Source organism: Marmota flaviventris, chromosome 8 (genome assembly GCF_047511675.1).
Source record: "Marmota flaviventris isolate mMarFla1 chromosome 8, mMarFla1.hap1, whole genome shotgun sequence".
Taxonomy (NCBI): Eukaryota; Metazoa; Chordata; class Mammalia; order Rodentia; family Sciuridae; genus Marmota; species Marmota flaviventris.
Genome location: NC_092505.1, coordinates 54,607,128 through 54,626,236, shown reverse-complemented (window position 1 = coordinate 54,626,236; position 19,109 = coordinate 54,607,128). Strand labels below are relative to the sequence as shown.

At 46.4% G+C, this 19,109-nt stretch overlaps 1 protein-coding gene across 1 annotated transcript in view; it reads right to left on the bottom strand.

Moving 5' to 3' along the window:
* Positions 1-17,821, bottom strand: part of Itgb5 (integrin subunit beta 5) — a 113,965-nt gene extending 96,144 nt beyond the window's left edge. The window contains exons 1-2 of the mRNA XM_027936003.2: positions 17,356-17,821; positions 4,580-4,665 (exon numbers count right to left, since the gene is read on the bottom strand). Of these exons, the coding sequence (XP_027791804.2) occupies positions 4,580-4,665; positions 17,356-17,425 (156 nt within the window). The 5' untranslated portion in view covers positions 17,426-17,821. The remainder of the gene's footprint in view (positions 1-4,579; positions 4,666-17,355) is intronic.
* Between the last annotated feature and the right edge of the window lie 1,288 nt (positions 17,822-19,109).

The window sequence follows — 19,109 nt, the reverse complement described above, 5'->3', positions numbered from 1 at the left end:
TCTACTCCTCCATGGCCTGGAATGTGGAGAACATAATGCCATCCCTATTTGTTGTAACATGGTAACTCCTGACTCCCTGGACATTCTGCTCATGGAAATCTCTTTCCCTGCAGTCAAGGCCAGAGCTCAGGAGCATTAAGGCATCCGGCACCAAGGCCAGTAAATTCAAGTTCTCCTATCTGTGCCAGGCCAGTGACTGTGCTATTTGAATACCACCCTGCCCACTGCTGCCAAAGCTAAAAAACTCTAGCAAGATGTGGGTCTTTGGGAGAGAACAAATTTCCATGTGATCCTGAAACAAGTGAAGAGATGAGAAACTGCAGGCCGTGGAAGAAAACAAACCTAGGCAGGAAAGGGAGAATGCTGGGCCCAATCCTTGGGATGAGGAGGGAAGAAACAAACCGACAGACAGGCAGAGGGCCTAGGTGGAGAAGCGGGCACAGGCATGGAACCCGCTGCAGTGGCCTTCCTCCCTGGATGGGCCATCTGACCAGCCAAGGCTGCAGCCCTGCTTGGCAGAGCCCTCGTGGATTTGAGGGAAGAGTAACTGATGACAAACCGAAATTTGTGTTGTGTGCCAGCAACACACTGCTATGCATGCTGCCTGCCTGGGGGACAGAGATCCCTTTGCCAGCTTTCAATCGGCTCATTGAATTCACTGAACAAATACTTATAAGACACCTATAATGGGCCAAGATTATCCATTCATTTGGTCTGAGCACAAAAAGATGTTCTCTAAAGAATCTATATTTTATTGTGAGCTGGAACGAACGCTGACTCCATTTCTTCCTTAGCTCAAACGTAAATCCACTCAAAGTGTCTCTTGTCCATTTCCTGCCAACATCACTGCCCCAGAAGACCCAGCTTGCTGACTCGCCTCTGATCTCTCTCCCTCCTCACTTGCGCCTCCAATTCCATGGAGCCCTTCATTCTTTCTTCTCCATCTCTGCCTTCAAGGGCAAGGACCCCTGCCCAGCCCAGGCCTCACCAGTCTCCTCCATACCTGACCTGCTTCCACCCACCCAAACACCCCTGACCTCACCGCTTTTCCCACAGGTGGTGGCCATACCTTCTGGATTTTACGGCAGCCTGGTGCCATCCAGGGTCAAGTCAGTTCAGAGTCTCATTTTCACCCTCACAACCTCTGCACATACCCAGCCCTGAGTGTGAGCTTTCCTGCCTTTGCCCCCTGCCTCTGGTCCTCCCTGGGAACACTCACCCCTCAGCCTGACCTTGGGAGGGCTACCCTGGCCTGCCACCTGTGGCCCAGGCTGCTCGTCCCCTGAACTCGTTCTCCTGCAGGTCTCCTGCGGGCACTGTGATGAGGTGTAGTGAGGGGGCTGAGTCGTGATGAAAAGGTGAGTGGGAAGAAGGTGGGCTGTCCTGGGCCTCGCCAGGAAGCACCCACACGCTCTCCTCCATGCATGCTCCTTGGCATAGTGGCTGGGTTGTGGAACCTGCCATCTGGGGGGAGAAGCAAATTTTTCACTAAAAAAAGCAACAGATCAGGCTGAGGCTGGGGCTCAGTGGTAGAGCACTTGCCTAGCATGTGTGAGACACTGGGTTCGAGTCTCAGCACCATATATAAATAAGTAAAGGTCCATTGACAAGTAAAAAAAAAAAATAATTAAATAAAATACAAGTTTATCTAAAAAAAAAAAGCAGTGGATCAAGTAGGCAATAAATTGCTGGAGTTTGTCGTGTGTTCTATGCTGAGCAGGACAAACAGCAGCGTTAAGTGTTAAAGCTGGCCAAAAAAATGTAGGGCCAAGATGGGCTAGAATAAGGCTAGGGGAGGATGAGGGGCAGGGGCAGTGTGGACAGGTGAAGACAGGCAGCAGTCCACCTGGTCTCAGGGCCTAGAGACCCCAGTCATGAAGGCAGAAGGTAAGTGTGAAGCCCCAGCAAACCACAGTTAGGAAACAAAGGCAAGAGGGCCAGGGTGAGCAGGACCACGCAGGGGAATGCAGCAGAGAGAACCAGCAGGAAGTGCTGTGTAGGGGACGGAAAGGAAGGACACAGGCTGACTCCAATACAGCACCTGTGGGAGAGTACGGTTCAGAGGAGGTGGAATTAGGGTACGATGGGTGTGAAGTGCAGAGGCAAGGAGTCCCCTGGGCGAATCTCAAGTAAAAATGAGGAGGCCATTATGGGATCTGCAGCGGGCAGAAACCCACAGGGAATGTGCTATGGATTCATGAAGAGAGGAGGGAGGTGGCATCATAAGAATGCACTGGCCAGGAGACCTGGCCCTCCCTGGCTGTCCACTAGGTACCAGCCCTCAATGTCCTCTCGCATCCTGTGCGCTTGGCAGAGACCTTATTCCTCAGACAATGTCCCAGGATGTGGTTAAGAAGGCACTGGCTGTACTTATTCCTTCTCGCTAAGGAACAGGATGATAGAAACCATCCCAAACGCTCTGAATAGATCCAGCTCCCTGAAACACACTCATGCCCTGGTGAAAGTTCACCCCAGTGAAGATGGGAAGCCGCATTCCAGGGCAGGTCACAGGAAGTTCTTCAGCCAAGAATGAGGCCCCTCATAAGCAGAGGAGGAGCTGGTGGGCTAGATAGGGAACCCCTGTGTGGGCTGGGCCAACAGTGTGCTCCTCAGGAGAACCTCATTCACTGTCAACATCAGGAGGTCAGACTTGTGGAAGTACTAGCACAAGAAAGGAAGAAACTTAAGTAAACAATGGACTCTGGGTGCTCACATCTCACCGGGAAATAAGCACGGGTGACAGCAGCAATTTGCTGGATAACTTATTCAGGAGATGCAGGGAACTGAGCAGTCCCACCCAAAAGCCCTCCCATGCACTGACCTCACCACATACTCCGTGTAATGCTGGAGGCTAGGAAACATCATCTTCATTTTATACATCAAAGTATTAAGAGGAAATCAGGAGCTGGGCAGTAGCTCAATGATAGAGTGCTTGCCTTCACGTGTGAGACATTGGGTTTGAGCCTCAGGACCATATAAAAAATAAATTGATAAAGATATTGTGTGTTCATCTACAATTTTAAAAAAAAATTAAAAGGAGAGAAAAATCATGGCAAAGCTGAGATTTAAACTTTGCTTTCTAACTCCATGTTTGTTTAACAGTTGTTTTTTTTTAAATCAAATATGAATTTCTTCCAGATTCTTGGCTGAATACTGGGTATGTCGGGGTGAATAAAACCATCTAATTTTGCAAAAAGATGATGATTTAGTTGGGAACACGTATAAAAACAAATTAACCCAGTAAGAAATTATAAGTGCTATATAAGGAATACAGAATATGGGGAGACAGAGTGTCACAGCCTGTAAGAAATAAACAGCCATCCAGTGAAATCCTTCAACTAATATTTATTGAGCAACTTCTGCGTGCTGGGCACTATGCTGAGTGCTGAAGATAAAGCAATGATTTTGCTTCTTCTCTTTTGAGATAAAACTCTTGCCGTAACGTTCCAGTAAAGCTGGGGGGTTTCATTCTCATGTAAAAGGAATGGATGGATGGATGTAATAGACAGATGGACAGGTGTGTATGAAGGGAAATCATGAGAGTTTTCCGAGTAGATGGGTTTGAACTGGAAAGAGTTGGTGAAGAGAAGGTGGAAAGCTGGTAGGCTGTGAAGGGAGAAGGAGCAGATGAGAGTCATAAGGGGTTCATCAGCAGGGCTCTGAGGGTCTTCAAGTAGCTCCCTCTGGTGAAAGGCAGGAGTGAGGTTGGGCAAGGGATGACAGCAGGCAGAAAGGCAGAGGCCTTGGGACTTGGATCCGTCCTGTAGGTCAGAGGGAACCAAAAAGGGTTTAAAGAAAGTTTGTTACAAAGACACTGTAAGTGCAAATATGACCCAGGGTTTATACATGGAGGAGATTCCTCTCTCAAAGTAACTTGTTTAGTATTCTTGCTCCCCAGTAGAAAAGGTTGTAGAGAGTCCAGAGGGTAAGAGGCAGAACCTTCTAGAGGAAAGGGCCTGGGCCCAGAAGTACAAGTAGGAAAATTCAAACCCCAGCTTTGATATACCTGTGTGGCCTTCAACAAATCAATTTACTCAGACTTTCAATAAAATGGGTGTGTTTGCATCCACATGACAGAGCTATTGTGGGGGTTAGAGACACTATAGATATGATAAGTGGCATCTAGCAGGGGTCCACACATGACAGGTTTGGCAGTTCTTAGTCAAAGGTCAGAAAGCTGTAAGGAAGTCCCATTTGCTTCCCACGCAAAAGGGAAGAAAAGCCTTGTTTCCCCAAAATAAGATTAACATTCAACACCATCAAGAGGCCCAATTTAAAACTTATCATTTCGTGAACTCAGATTTGTCGTCATTCTGGATGGAAGCAGAAGAGGCAGCTTGTAGGATCTGCACATGCTCGTGAGTGAGTGTGTGTGTGTGTGTGTGGTGCTGGGGATGGAACCCAGGGCCTATGCAAGCGAGGCAAGCACCCTACCAACTGAGCTACATCCCCAGCCCTTTACGAGCTTTTTATGAACACTGGATCTGTGTGCTGTGCTGTAGTGTTGTCCCCTTCCTGTCCCCTCCCCCATAACACTCCTTCCCCCCTCTCCCCTGTCCCCCACCAGCCCCCCACATACCTCTTTGGAGCACCAGGCACATTTTGGGTGGATTAGCAGACATTCTTCACACGAGGTGGCACTTCCACTGGTGCAAATGTTGAGCCCTTCAAAGCAAGATAAAGATGCACCAATTAGTTCTGACTTTGAATCTGAGTGATGAGACCTTTGAATGGCTTGGGGTGTGTGTGGGCAGGGGGGAGGGTTGCTTCCTTCTTTAACAGCAAGTCTGAGGCTGAAGGGTGCTCCAATGCAGATTGCAAGTTAAGGCTTATTTACTGAGGCCAAACATGGAGTTTTTGAAGCATCTACCCAGCATGCACATTTGTGTTAGCAACCCCCTTCTCTTCTGCTGGGCCCCCTTGGATCCCATCTCTTTTCTCCATCACTCAGCAAACCCTCCCTCACTGAGGGAGAAGAGGACCCCTTTACACTTAGTCTGTCCAATAAAGGCAAAATAGTACAAGCAAGAAAAAAGACTGGATTTGCTTTATTCAGACATAAAAAAGAAAATCCTAAATTACATACTATCTAGTCAAAATTTACAGTATATTTTCAGGGCACAGGGGTGCATGCCTGTAATCCCAGCTGTTCTGGAGGCTGAGGCAGGAGGATTGGGAGTTTAAAACCAATCAGGAGGATTAGGAGTTTAAAACCATTCTCAGCAATTTAGTGAAGTCCTAAGCAATTTAGCAAGACCCTGTCTCAAAATAGAAACATGGTCGGGGATGTGGCTCAGTGGTTAAGTGCCCCCGGGTTCCAATCCCTAATTTAAGTATAGAGGTGAAAGATCTATACACTGAAAACTACAATAACTGATCAAAAAGCAAAAAACAAACAAACGAAAACAAAAACAAAAACAAAACCTATGGTACACTAAAAGAAGCTGGCAAGCCTCTTAAAATGAAAAGCAAGTTAAGATAAAGGAAATTCGTTGACTCAAAGTATCTATTAACAGGTCAAAGAGGAAAAATCATACAATTGCCTGGTAGGTAATGAAAAAGCTTTTGATAAAAAAATCAGAAAATAAGATTATAAGGAAACTTTTTATCACTGGTAAAGGTTACTTAATTCAAACCTAGGCAGGTCTTCTTCATCCCACCCCACTAACTGGGAAGGGGTCTCCAGAACCAGGCTCAACTATGAGGACAAGAGTAAGTCCACGGCCCTTTTTCCTGCTGACCCCCCCTCCTACTCACCCACCACCAGCAACACAACTCTCCTGGGTGAGATTCACCATCTTGGTCTTTTCCTTCCTTTCTGAACCATTATTTCTGCACATTACTTTTGACCAAGAGCAAAGCTTGCTGGTCATTCATTCATAATCTCTGAATGAGATTAATTCTATTTGGTCTTCTTGGCACTATTTGGTCTCTCTTGGTCATTGCTTTTGTAAAAAGAAAAGGAGAGAAGCACACTGGATGGATGGAAAGGAAAGAAACCCAGGGCCACCACCCTAGGAAGAGGGTTCAGATGGTAAGGGGGGTAAAGTTAAAAATTAGGGAAAGTAGAGAAGAAAATATAGGAAGGTAGAAGATGGTTACCTAGTTCCACTAGATACCATGAAAATGTTTTGTAAGATAATCAGTATCATTTCTAAACACTAACAATGACCTGGAAAAGAAATCAAGAAAGCAATTTCATTTATGATAGCATCAAAACCACAACAAACAATACTTAGAAATAAATTTAAGTATAGAGGTGAAAGATCTATACACTGAAAATACAATAACTGATAAAAGAAATTGAAGAAGACCCTCTGAAATAGAAAGATATCCTGTTCTCACAGTTTAGAAAAAATAATATTGTTAAAATGTCCATGCCACCAAAAACCATCTACCAATTATTCAATGCAATTGAACAATCAACGAGCAATTCAATGCAATCCCTACCAAAATTCCAATGGTATTTTTCACACAAATAGTAAAAAAAAATCTAAAATTCACATTGAACCACAAAAGACCTCAAATAGCCAAAGCAAAGCAATCAAACAAAAAGAATAAAGCTGGATGAATCACATTATTTGATTTCAAAATACACTTACTATAAAGCCATTATCAGCTACTTGGGAAGCTGAGGCAGGAGGATCATGAACTCAGGGCCAGTCTGAAACAGGATGAGACTCCATCTCAAACAAGAAAAAATTAATGATAATAATAATAAAAAGCTGCCAGGAACAATGGCACACGCCTGTAATCCCAACAACTTGGAAGCTGAGGCAGGAGGATCGAGAGTTCAAAGAGAGCTTTAGTAACTTAGCAAGGCCCTAAGCAACTTAGTGAGACCCGGTCTTAAAATTTTAAAAAATAAGAATAAAAAGGGCTGGGGATGTGGCTCAGTGGTTACACATACCTGGCTCAATCCCCAAGCAACCTACAAAACTGTAGTAATCAAAGCATCACGGTACTGGCATAAAATAGACATAGACCAATGGAATAGAATAGAGAGCCCAGAAAAAAATCCATGCACTTATGGCAAGTTGATCTTCAATAACAGTGCCAAGAAAACACAGAGAAGAAAGGCTGGTATCCTCAATAAATGGTGTTGGAACAACTGGATAGTCACATGTATAAAAATGAAATTAGACCTTGCCTCACCCCATGTGCAAAAATCAACTTGAGATGGATAAAAGAGCTAAAACTATAAAGCTGCCAGAAGAAAACACAGGAGGAGAGTTTCACAACATTGGTTTCAGCAGTGATTTTTTTTTGGATGCTATTTCAAAACAGACCACAAGACCAAAAATTGACAAATTGACAGAAAATAAGATTGTAGAGGAACTGTTTTATCACTGGTAAAGGTTACTTAATTCAAACCTAGGCAGGGCTTCTTCCTTCCACCTCTCTAACTGGGAAGGGGTCTCCAGAGCCAGGCTCAACTGTGAGGGTGAGATTATATCAATCTGAAAAGCTCGTGCACAGTGAAGGAAACGCTCAACTGAATGAAGAGACAACAAACAGTATGGGGGAGAATATTTGCAAACCATAAATCTGAGAATGAATTAATATCCCAAATACGCAGGGAACTCCAAAGTCAATGGTAAGAAAACAAATAACCTAATTAAAAAATGGGCAAAGGATCTCAACAGATATTTCTCAAAAAGCAAACAAATGGCCAAAAGGTGCATGAAATGTTCCACATTACTAATCATCAGGGAAATGCAAATTAAAACCATAATGAGCTATCACTTCATACCTGTTAGAATGACTATTATCAAAAACAAAAGATAAAAAGCATCATAGAGGATCCAGAGAAAAGGCTGTCCTTGTACATTGTTAATGAGAAAGCAGAAAGCAAGAGTTCAAAGAGAGCTTTAGTAACTTAGCAAGGCCCTAAACAACTTAGTGAGACCCCATCTAAGTTCCACTGTGGAAGTTCCTCAAAAAAAAAAAACCTAAAAATAGGGACTGGGGATGTAGCTCAGTGGTAACCGTGCTTGCTTAGCATGTCTGAGTTGCTGGAACCAACTCCCAGTACCAGGAAAAAAAAAAAATTAAAACTAGAACTACCATATGATCCAACAATCCTGCTTCCAAGTATACATCCAAAGGAAATGAAATCAATATTTCAAAAAGATACCCATACTCCATGTTCACCATAGCACTAGTCACTACAGCCAAGATACAGAATCAACCTAAGTGTCCATAGGTGAATGAATGGATAAAGAAAATGTGGTCTATACATATAATAGAATGTTATTAAGCTTTTTAAAATGAAGGAAATCCTTAAATGGATGAATCTGGAGGACATTATACTAAGTGAAATAAGTCAGTCACGGAACGATAAACACTGTGTGACCTCACTGATACCTAAAACAGTGATATCTAGAACCGTGGAAATCATAGAAGCAGAGAGTAGAGTAGAAAGGCAGTTTTTAGTTACCAGGGAGTAGTGGGGGTGGGGAATGGGGATATGTTGGTCAAAAGGTACAAAATCTTAAATGGTGATAAACATTTTCATTAGCTTAATTGTGGCAATAACTTTATAAGGTGTACCTATATCAAAATATCACATTGTAATCCCAATGACTCAGGAGGCTGAGGCAGGAGGATGGTCAGTTTGAGGTCAGCCTCAGCAACTTAGTGAGACCCTCAGCAACTTAGCGAGACCCTGTCTCAAAACAAAAAATAAAAAGGGCTGAGGATGCAGCTCAGTGGTTAAGCACCCTTTGGTTCAATCCCTGACTGAAACAATAAGTATAACAAACAATTAATAAAACACACTACATATTGTAAATATATATTATCTATTACTATATATTTGTCAAGTATACCTCCATAAAATGAGAAAAATAAAAATTTATATGAAAAATATAAAATGAGAAAAAAATTAAGAATATATAATTTTAAAACAAAATGTTAAACAGTAAAAGAGAAGAAGCATCAAAACAGAGGGGCAGAAAAGGCCTCTGGAAACTCTAACCTTTCCCCAGTTTGCTAATTTCAACTTCCTGCTTCTCCTTTGTCACCAGAAGTAAGACCCAAAGGAATCATAAATGGCAAAGGAACCCGCTGGGCAGGATAGGGTCGGGTGAGATGCGCTGGGAAACTGCACTGGTGTCATCCTGAGGGGCATTCGAAGGAACACTAGTTGGCAGAAGAACAGCAGCTGAGACAGGAGGAGGAATAGACAGAGCCTGAGATGCTGGAAAGGAAAGAGGGAGGATTTGTGAGCCAAAGAGGGTGTGAACAGCGGTTTCCACCAGCCAGGGACCTGACCCTAAACCCGGGGCCCCTGGTCTGCCTCACACCCAGTGAACCAGGGGCTCCAGGGCAGTCATCCCTCAGACACCTTCTCACTACCAGGCCTGCAGCCAGAGTTCCTGGGTGCCACTGGAACCTATGGCCCCACATGACCTTCTTTAGCAGGAAGAGTCCTCCCAAGTCCAGACAGGTCAAGAAGGTCTCAGAGCACAGTCCACTAGGAAGCTGGGCCTGCTGCCTGCCCTCACCCACTCCTCCTTTCTTGTTTTTAAATGAAACCACTCAGTGATTTCCAAACAGGCACATAAGCCTTCAAAAATGAGAGCCTGAGGGCCGGGGTTGTGGCTCAGTGGTAGAGCACTTGCCTAGCATGTGTGAGGCACTGGGTTCGATCCCTGGCACCACATAAAACTAAATAAAATAAACGTATTATGTCCGTCCACTACTTAAAGAATATTAAAAAAAATGTTTAAAAAAACCAAAAAAACAAAAAACTAGAGCCTGAGCTGGAAAAGAGTTTCAAAATGCTGGTTCCATTTTGGGGTCAAATCCCCTTTCCTGTCAGAGGGAAGAAAAACTCACATCTAGAAAAATGTTACTTTCCATCTCCTTTCTTCAACCTCATCAGATACAAACTCAGGCCCTTGTGACATATTTTAACTATGAAATCACTGCAATAAAATAATAGAATTGCAGCTGAGCTCAGTGGTACACACCTGTAATCCCAATGACTAGGGAGGCTGAGGCGGGAGGATGGCACGTTCAAGGTCAGCCTCAGCAACTTAGTGAAGCCCTGTCTCAAAAATTAAAAGGACTGGGGATGTAGCTCAGTGGTAAAGTGCCCCTGGATTCAATCCCCAGTACCAAAATAAATAAATGAATCAATAATGGACTGCAGAACCTTGAAGCTAGAACAGTTTTAGATGAGCTAGTTAAGTGGCCTCATTTTACAGATGAAAACATGAAAAAAGCTGAGTAATGCCTTGAAACAAGGCGCCCTGGGTCTGAAAAGGTCACAAATGGAAAGTGCCCAAATGGGATGACTGCCAGGTAATCCCTACACCATCCTCCACCCAGGGCTGCCTGGGCCACTGAGTTCCAGGGCTTCTGGAGGAGATCTCTAATAGCCCTTTGGTCAGAAAGGAATATGAGGGCAGAGGCCTAGTTTAGGACTCTGCTTAAAGCCACATAAATTCACAAACAATCCTCCCTAACTACCAGAGCCTCCTCTGGGAACTTGGGCTGGGGATCCAGGGCTTAGAGTGGTAAGAGCTCCTCAGGTCTAATCTATCCAGACCAGACAGGTCTCTAGTCTTCTGGTCTACCAGCCTCAAAGACCTTGGACACATACGGAAAGGGCTCAATGGATGTGACAGACACTGGTATGAAACATATTGAAAAACTAAAAAACTTAAGTGATAGTGCATTATTAATTATTTATATTATTACTCTATATTCACATGCAATAATAAAGAAGTTTTACAGCCCTCAAAACAATCGCCCTAAAATTAGGTTGCTATTGGGACAGATTCAAATTCAAGACACCGCACCAAGTACATCCTAAATGCTGAGCACTGGACTGGAGGAGGCTGGAGATTCACAAATACACAGCCCCAGGCCCTGCTTCCCAGAGCTCACCCTGTGCCAGTTACCAGGTACCAGACAGGAGCTCCAGGACCACAGGCTGTGCGGATGTGGGTCCTAGGGCCAAAGTTACTCCCTTTGGCATCTCTCCTCTCTCCACCTATTAATATTTCAGAGACTTTGGATTTGGCTAGATGAGTCACTCGGCGCCAATAAGCGGTTTGAAAAGGAAGCAATGAATAAAAAGCTGAGCAGCTGGAGTTCACAAATGTCAGAGTGTTGTGTCTAGGTCATGGAGATAGGCGCTAGTGGCCCAGATGGCAGCCACATCTTTCCTTGGTTGCTGTTTTGCACCGTGGCTATTCCCAGTTCGGCTTCAATTCCCTGTGGCCCTCTGGCTTTGAGGATCTGAAGTCTGGGGTTTACTGTAAACTATCATCTAAAAATATGCTCTACTTCCGAAACTCATTGACTTGCCCCTTTCTTTCATCAATCATATCCAGGCAGCCACCATGTCCGGCTGATCATTCCTTCAAGATGTACGGAATGTTTCTCCTAATCCAACCCTTCCTGCCTGCCCCCTCCAGTGCCAACAGCTCAAGCCAGCCCTCTGGTCTAATTTCCTGCAGTAGCCTCCCGTCTGGCCTCCCTCCACTCAGCCTCTCCCACTTCTGTCCCACCCCACATGTCCAAGGTCAGAAAACAACACTCAAGCATAAATCGGATTTGCCTGATCCAAAACACTCAATGGGATAAAAAGTGAGTACTGAAGTGGATGTCAACCTGGAATGACCCTTTGCCTTGAAGGTGGCAAACCACTGAAGTGCTTGTCCCCATGCCTGAACTACGCCACATACGTCTGTCGCACAATAGACAAAAGATTTCCAGTGTAGAATCTAACAACTAAATAACCAATGTCCAAAGATATTAGCATGCTACAAGTATGCCCTAGGAAGTTTCCACCTCAATCAGTTCCCATCTGAGACTGCCTTTCTGAATATCAGACTCCTGCCAGCCAACCAGAAACATTGGCTTTACAAATATGATTTCTGTCTTTAAAACAGCAATTCATGTACTGTATGGTATTCAATACTGTATAGTAAGTATTCCATTGTATGGATTCTATATATAAATGAGAATGGGCCTGTTCTCTGAATATTAAGACAAAGCTTACTCCAATATATTGCCAAATTAAAAATAAAAAGCAAGATGTAGAACAGTATGTTTACTGTTACTTTTGAATAAAAACAGATAAGAGATATTTGTAACATGTGCATAGAAATACTTATACATAAGGAACCTAATAGAGAACGTCTGTGCAGGGAACGCAATCATCAGGGGACTATCCTGAGCTACTGGACAACAAGAAGGAAGAGAGGCTTCTCACTGTATCCTAGTTATTATACTTTTAAGAAGTATGTATGTTACGTATTCAAAAATTAATTGAAAAAGAGGCCATCGATTACCTCTATGGTCTTCCTCTAGAAACCAATAACTCCATCTAATCATGAGAAAAAAAAAAACACATCAGCTGAACCCTAATAGGACACAGTCCTCAAAATAACTGACCAATACTTGTCAAAACTGTCAAGGTTAGCTGGGGATGTAGCTTAGTGGTAGAGGACTTGCCTAGCATGCATGAGGCCCTGGCTTCAATCCCCAGCACCAAAAAATAGATAGAAAAAAGAAGGAAAAGAAAGAGCATAAAATAAAAACCTGTCAAGGCCATTGAAAACAAGGAAAGACTGAGAAACTGTCATTGTCAGGAGAAACCCAAGGAGACATGACAGCCCCACATGGTATACTAGATAGGATCCTACAACAGAAAAAAAATAAAAAAAAAAGTAAAAACTAAGGAAATATGAATAAAATGTGGACTTAGGTTAAGAGAGTATTATCAATGTAGTTCATAACTGCAACAAATACATCATGCTGATGGAGGGTGCTAACGGCAGTGGGAGTGGGGTGTAGGACGGATGGCAACTCTTTGATATTCTCAGCTTTCCTATAAATCTGAAACCATTCTAAAGTTTTAGGACTTTTTTTTTTTTTTTAAAAAAAGCCATTGAAACCACAGGATGTGGAATGTGTGGGGAATTGAGAGAGAGCTCAGCACTGATGACCTTGGGCAAGTCACGTAGCCCTCCCTCAGCTTCCTCATAGGCAGGCAGATAAACAGGCACATTAGACAGCAGAAGTGCTAAGGAGGAAGACAGAGGAAGGAAAGGAGATAGGAAGCACGAGGCTGATGCGGGAAGTGGCAGCTTTGGTTGGTAATGGCTGGGGATACCAAGTGATTGAGCAGGAAACACTTGAGAAGAGGTTTTGGGGATTGGGGGAAGTGGAAGGGCCTGCCCTGGGGGCCTGGCTGGCTGCTAGAAGATCAGAGGCGGCACAGGCTGCTGGAGTGAAGTGCCTGAGGGGAGAGTAGTGACAGGTCAGGGCAGAAGGGTAAGCATTCCCATGTGAGGACTTCCCAAAGCCACCAGAAAGTTTTAAGCACAGCAACACGATCTGACTTAAAACACGATCTGGCTAAAGTTTCAACAGGATCATTCTGAGAGCTGAGAGTACCTAGAAGGGTCAAGTGCACGAGTCCATCCCAACTCTACAAGAGACCACCTCTGAACAATTCAGCTGAGGTCGGGAGGGGATCCTGCAAGGAGAGGGCAGCACATCTAGGCACCCCCAAAGCACCAGCTACAGGGGATAAGTCAACCTGTCCTGGCACGGACTCTTCACCCCATGGCCCTGCAAGCAAGAAGCGTCACCAACAAATGGATGCTTATAAATAAAGGGGTCTGTTTAGAAAGCCCACTAATCCCATTCCAACTGGAAGGAAGGAACACAAAGCATGGCCATCGGCTTTCCAAAGCCCCCAGCCTGGCCAACTGAAAATACCTGTGGAAAGGCCCCATCCCAGAAACCCAGCTCCACACGCCCTGTGAAAGGGATCCTATTATTTAAGCACAGTGAAATTGTCCCACATTACTGATAGCTTAAAACTTCTCCGAATATTTCCATAATCAGGCTGAAGAAGAAAAAGTTGTTAGCAGGGCAGGCGGGTACAAAGGGCCTTTTGCCAAACTACTTAGATATTTTAATTCTCTGTTGCCTCAGTAGCTAAATAAGCATGGAGAACAAGCAAGAGAGGAATACTAATTAGAGCTAATTAGGCCCTGCCCTCTTCTGCCTCAATCCCCTTTATAAAAAGCACCCCCCATGACTCAAGGATGACGAAGTTAAAATGCAAACCCATAGGGTAAACAGCAGTCTACAAACCAAGCCCACTGTTTGCATATTTCATTGACTGTCCTGCCATTGCCAAGCCTGGGCCTGGTTACCTGAAGAGAGCAGCAAATCCAGCCAAATTCCAACAGCCCATCACAGACCAGCACTACACCTGGGATGGGTGAGGGCAGAAGGGAAGGGCACTGCCGTGTGAGTCTGCTAAATAAAATGAGGGGCTCTCTTAGTATTTAGAGCATTTTAATTTTCAGGGCATTCAGTAAAAGAAACATTTGATGGCTTAAAAATATAAACTATGATAGCAAACGTGACTGCAGTCATATAGCAGGACCAAGAGCACAGTCCTTCCTCTTAGAGAGCAAGGGTGGCATGGAAAAGCCAATGAGACCTTTCCCTGGTTTTGTGGGAGGACCACTTCTTAGGGTTCCATCTGGAGACTCTTGTGGCCATGGATAATAAGAACAGCAAAGATACCCCTGGTGGGGAGGGGGCCATTGTTATCAGCCTGACAGGAACTTGTTTAAAATGAGCCCTTTAACTCTGCTCAGTGACATGGACCTATAATCCCAGCTATTCCCCAGGCTAAGGCAGAAGGATACAAGTTCAAGGCCAGCTTTGGCAATTTAGTAAGGACCTGTCTCAAAAATTTTTTAAAAAATAAAATAAAAAGGGCTGGAATGGAAACCAGTGGTAGAGCACCCCTGTGTTCAGTCCCCAGTTCCACAAACAAACTAACAAAAAAATGAGCCTAAGGTCAGTTTCCTGCTGGATTTGTCCACTGGTCTAGGAACACCCAGGCAGGCAGGGCCCTGCAGGTCACCTCTTTCTTTCTCTGGGTGACTTTTTTGTTCAAATCATACTCCTGGTAGCAAGACAGAGGAGAAAGTACCTGCAGTGCTTAAAAGAAAAGAAAAAAAGAAGGAAGACCAAAATAGAAAGCTTGAAGTTGGCTCGGTAACATTGGGAAATGGAGAAATCACATGGGTGAACCAGTCCATCTAATCTTTTGGGGTCCCAGGGCACTAAGAGAGAGGTGGCCAGTGTTCTGCTTGCTCTGCTGCTGTTCTGCTGATCCCTGGGAGCTGACATCTCTAACAGGAAATGGCAGAAGACAAGCCTGTGGTTACAGAGATGGGCAATGGAAAAAAAGGAACCCTGAAGGCATTGGAAATAAACCACCAAGCTCGATGCTTTTTCCTTATGTTGAGGTCATGTAGGATAAAGGGCACTAGACCAAAAGCCATGGTCCCTGGTCCACTGCTCTCAAACTAAGGCAGGTGCAAAGTAGCCAGTGGCTTTGCCTCTTGGGACCCTCTGCAAAATGAAGATCCTTGTGAGGATGCACATGAACTTTGAAAATGGGGAATCACAATGCAAGTGGAAAATAATGCTTTTAAAAAATTATTTGCAACTGGAAATATTTGAGTTTTATAAGAATCACAGAATGTCAAACTGGACCGGAACTTGTATCTCCTTTAGCAGTTTCTGAACTTTTTAATTTTACAGAACACCAAGACTGAAAAACAAAAGAAAAAAAAAAAAAAGAAGCAGAAAAGGAGGAAATTAATAAGGGTTGCTGGATATTTTGTTTGCCAAAAAATTAAAAACTACCATCACTAAAATGTATTAAAGAAAAATTTCTACCAATAGATAAAGGGGCACAATTTGGGGCTGGGGTTGTGGCTCAGTGGTAGAACGCTCCCCTAGCATGGGTGAGGCACTGGGTTCGATCCTCAGCACCTCATAAAAATCAATAAATAAAAATAAAGGCATTGTGTCCACTTACAACTACAAAAAAAAATTTTTTTTAAAGGGGGTCACAATTTCAAATTAAAGAAAAGTCATCATGAAGCAAGGGATAGTTGACAAAGAGAAGCTCGTGTGTGCCACATCTTCCTCCTCTCTGCATTTCTCTAGGGTCCCATGAAAACACCAGGGATAGGTCCTGGTTGTCAGATGGGTGTTTGTACTCCAGTGATCTACTCCAAGCTATGGATTGAGTATTTTCCCACAAAAGAAACCTTGCTACAGTATGAAGTATGAATTAGGGACTGGACAAAGTTTTTGTTTGTTCAGACCCCTCCTCCACTCTCACACTGAAACCTCCACTGCCTTCATGTAAATGAGACACCATAGGGGAAAACAGTCCTAACCTCGGGCAGCCAGGCAACCACTTGGCTCACACGAGCAGACCAAGTTTCTGGGGCTTGAAAGTGAATGGAGCACACCCACATGCAATTACGTGCTACGAGAAGGGAGAAAATGTGCAGCCTGCTCTGGGTTTGTTTGTTGATTTGGAGTAGGAGGAGGAGGAGATAGGCTAGCTCATCTGTCTGGCAGCCCACAGCGCCAAACAGAGCATCCTTCCACTAGGAGCCTTCTAAATGCCACTCCCAACTCCGAAAACTTAAAAGTAGCTTAAGAGTCGTCACACAGCCTCCAGCCAGCCCAGGGCAATGTCCGGAAAAGGCTACTTCAACAGCCCCTGATCCAGAATCCTCCATAGTTAGGGCCGTGTGAGCCTCGAAGTGTTTGTGAGTTGCGGGATAAAATCAAGCAGAAGGAATCAGATCGGGAAGTTCCGGTGGGGCAGTGGCTCGGGATGCCAGTCTCCCCTCGGGTTTGCAGTGACTTAGGGAGCTCAGGGGCATTACATCTTTATAGGAAGGCAGTTGGCCTAGGCGCAGTGAAACTTTGGGATTCGCTATCGGGTTCTGTGCACCCGCTGTTCCAGGAGACCAGTCCTCCAAAGTCAGCAGGGCGCCACGCTTTGGCTCTAGGGAAGACCCTACGACTCGCGCCTCCCGCTGCCCTTCACCTCCCCGGGACCAGGGCACCGGCTGCATTGCTCTGCGCCTCCCCGCCCGCCCCCGATCGGCCACAAGGGCCGCTTTGTGCCCACGAGTAGAGCGCCCTGGTCCCAAAGCAGAGCTGGCGGCGGCCCTCCCGCGCCCTGGGCGCGGGCGCTCGCGGGCTCGCTCGATCAGCAGACCGGCCAGGCTGTTTACACAGGAAGGGAAGGCTCCTCCTCGGCCAGGGAAGGGACAGGAGATCGAGACGGCCCGGCAGGGCTGCAGGCACCGGATGACGCACGCATTTCAGAAGCGCCCGCGGGACTGTCCCGCGGCGGCTGGCCCACCTGAGAGTGCCCCGAGGGCACCCTCCACTGGGGCAACGCCCCCGCAGCGGCCCCTCGGAAACGCCGGCAGGCTCTGTGAGCGCCACAAAGTTTCTTTCCACTCAGCTGGAGGCGCGGCTTACCTGGGAGCGGCGGCACCAGCGCGCAAAGCCCGAGGAGGCAGGCGTACAGGGGCGCCGGGGCCCGCGGCATGGTGGGGCGCCCGGCCTCAGCGGCGGCGCGGGCGACAAACTCCGCAGGGTCGCGTGGCGGGGGCCGGGGCGCGGAGGCCTAAGGCCAGGGGCCGCAGCCTCATGCCCCGCTCGCAGTTCGGACTCAAGTCGCCCGCAGCCGAGCGGGAGGAAGGGGCGGCTGCGCTGGCCCGCGCCCGGTCGCCACCATCCCTCCCGCAGCGCTCGCAACCGAGTCTCCCGGTCGCCGCTGTCCTAGATGGCAGGCCGGGACGCCCGGGTGTTGCGGCTCGGGACAGCCCGTGCGGGCTGCTCTGGGCAGGGGAGGGACTGGCTCCGCGCGGCGTCCGCGACTTGGGCTCCCGGACGCGCCCCGCGCTGAGGCTCCCCCGCGCGCCGGCACACTCTGCACTTCGCCTCCGCCCCTTCCCTTCCTCCCCGCCAGGCTCCACTTTCCTCCCCTCCTTTCTCCTCCCCTTCTCTCCCTGCCAGGCCCCCGCCCGACAGCCACACGGTCAGCTTACGGCCAGGCGGGGCGAGGCGGGGCGAGCTCCGGGCTGGACCAGCTCCGCCCAGCTCGGGGACCGACCCAGGACGCAAAGGCCCTCGGGCGCCCAGGTGGAAATCCCTTCCGGCGCACTTGAAGAGTCGGGGTTCGGGGCTACTGAGTAGAGGGGCTAGCTCCGGCGCTTTAGCCAGGGAAGCGGGGTGGGTATGCACATTCCATTAGGCGAGCGGCGATTACTTGGGCCAAAGGCGGCTTTAGACTTAAAGAAGGAGAGCAGGTATGGCGCGAACCTGCCTTATCCTTCTCGTCCTCCCAAAGCTGCACCTCCAACCCCGGCCTCGCCCCAGGTGCCGTGCCTGCAGCAGCAAAGTTAAGCTCTAGATGGGGGGGAAGGGGAACACGTGGGGCATGGAGGCACAGATGAAGGACTCCATTCAGTTATTTACACTTTAAATCCCCTTTCAAGGATTTGAGACTAGCCAATATGCCGCTAATCAGTTTTCGTTACTTTCGAGTTTATCAGTTTGGTCACTGGCGGTTTCAGTGACCAAACTGATAAACTCAAAAGGGATGCCTTATCATTTACATCTGCACCGGATCAGAAATTGCCAATAAGGTGCGCCGTGGGGGACTTCTCAGGAAGCTCATGCAAAGGATCCAATGGATTTATCAGGATCATGACGAATAGGTCGAGACTGGAATTGTTTATATCAAGAGAAGAAGTGTATTTATATAGAAGGAAGTAATAATAAGACACCTAGCACGGACACTGCTAACCAGGCACTGTGATAAATGCTATACTGTATTAACTCGTTAAATCCCCCACTACACCCCTGATATTACCCAGATAAAGAAACAGGCACAGAGGGGCAAACTTCCCTGAGGACGTGACAGCTGGAATTCCTTGTCCAAAAGTTCTGAATGGCTAGACTAAAAGCAGAAGCAGTAAGGAGTAAAGAGCAAGGGGGTCTCACCTTTGAAGGTCAGGAAACAGCTGGAACTAGCTGGAGAGACACGTAGAAAAGTGTCCTAACTGCCCAGCATGAGAAGCTTGGATCTTTATTTGAGCCCACCCTCACCTCCCAGACTAGCAAGGTGGTGTCCATTGCTGGAGTAAATAAAGGTATTTTTGTAGTGTGGTGTGTGGAGACAAAGATGAAACAGACCATAGCAGGCACCCCCAGTTTCGCTGAAGGCC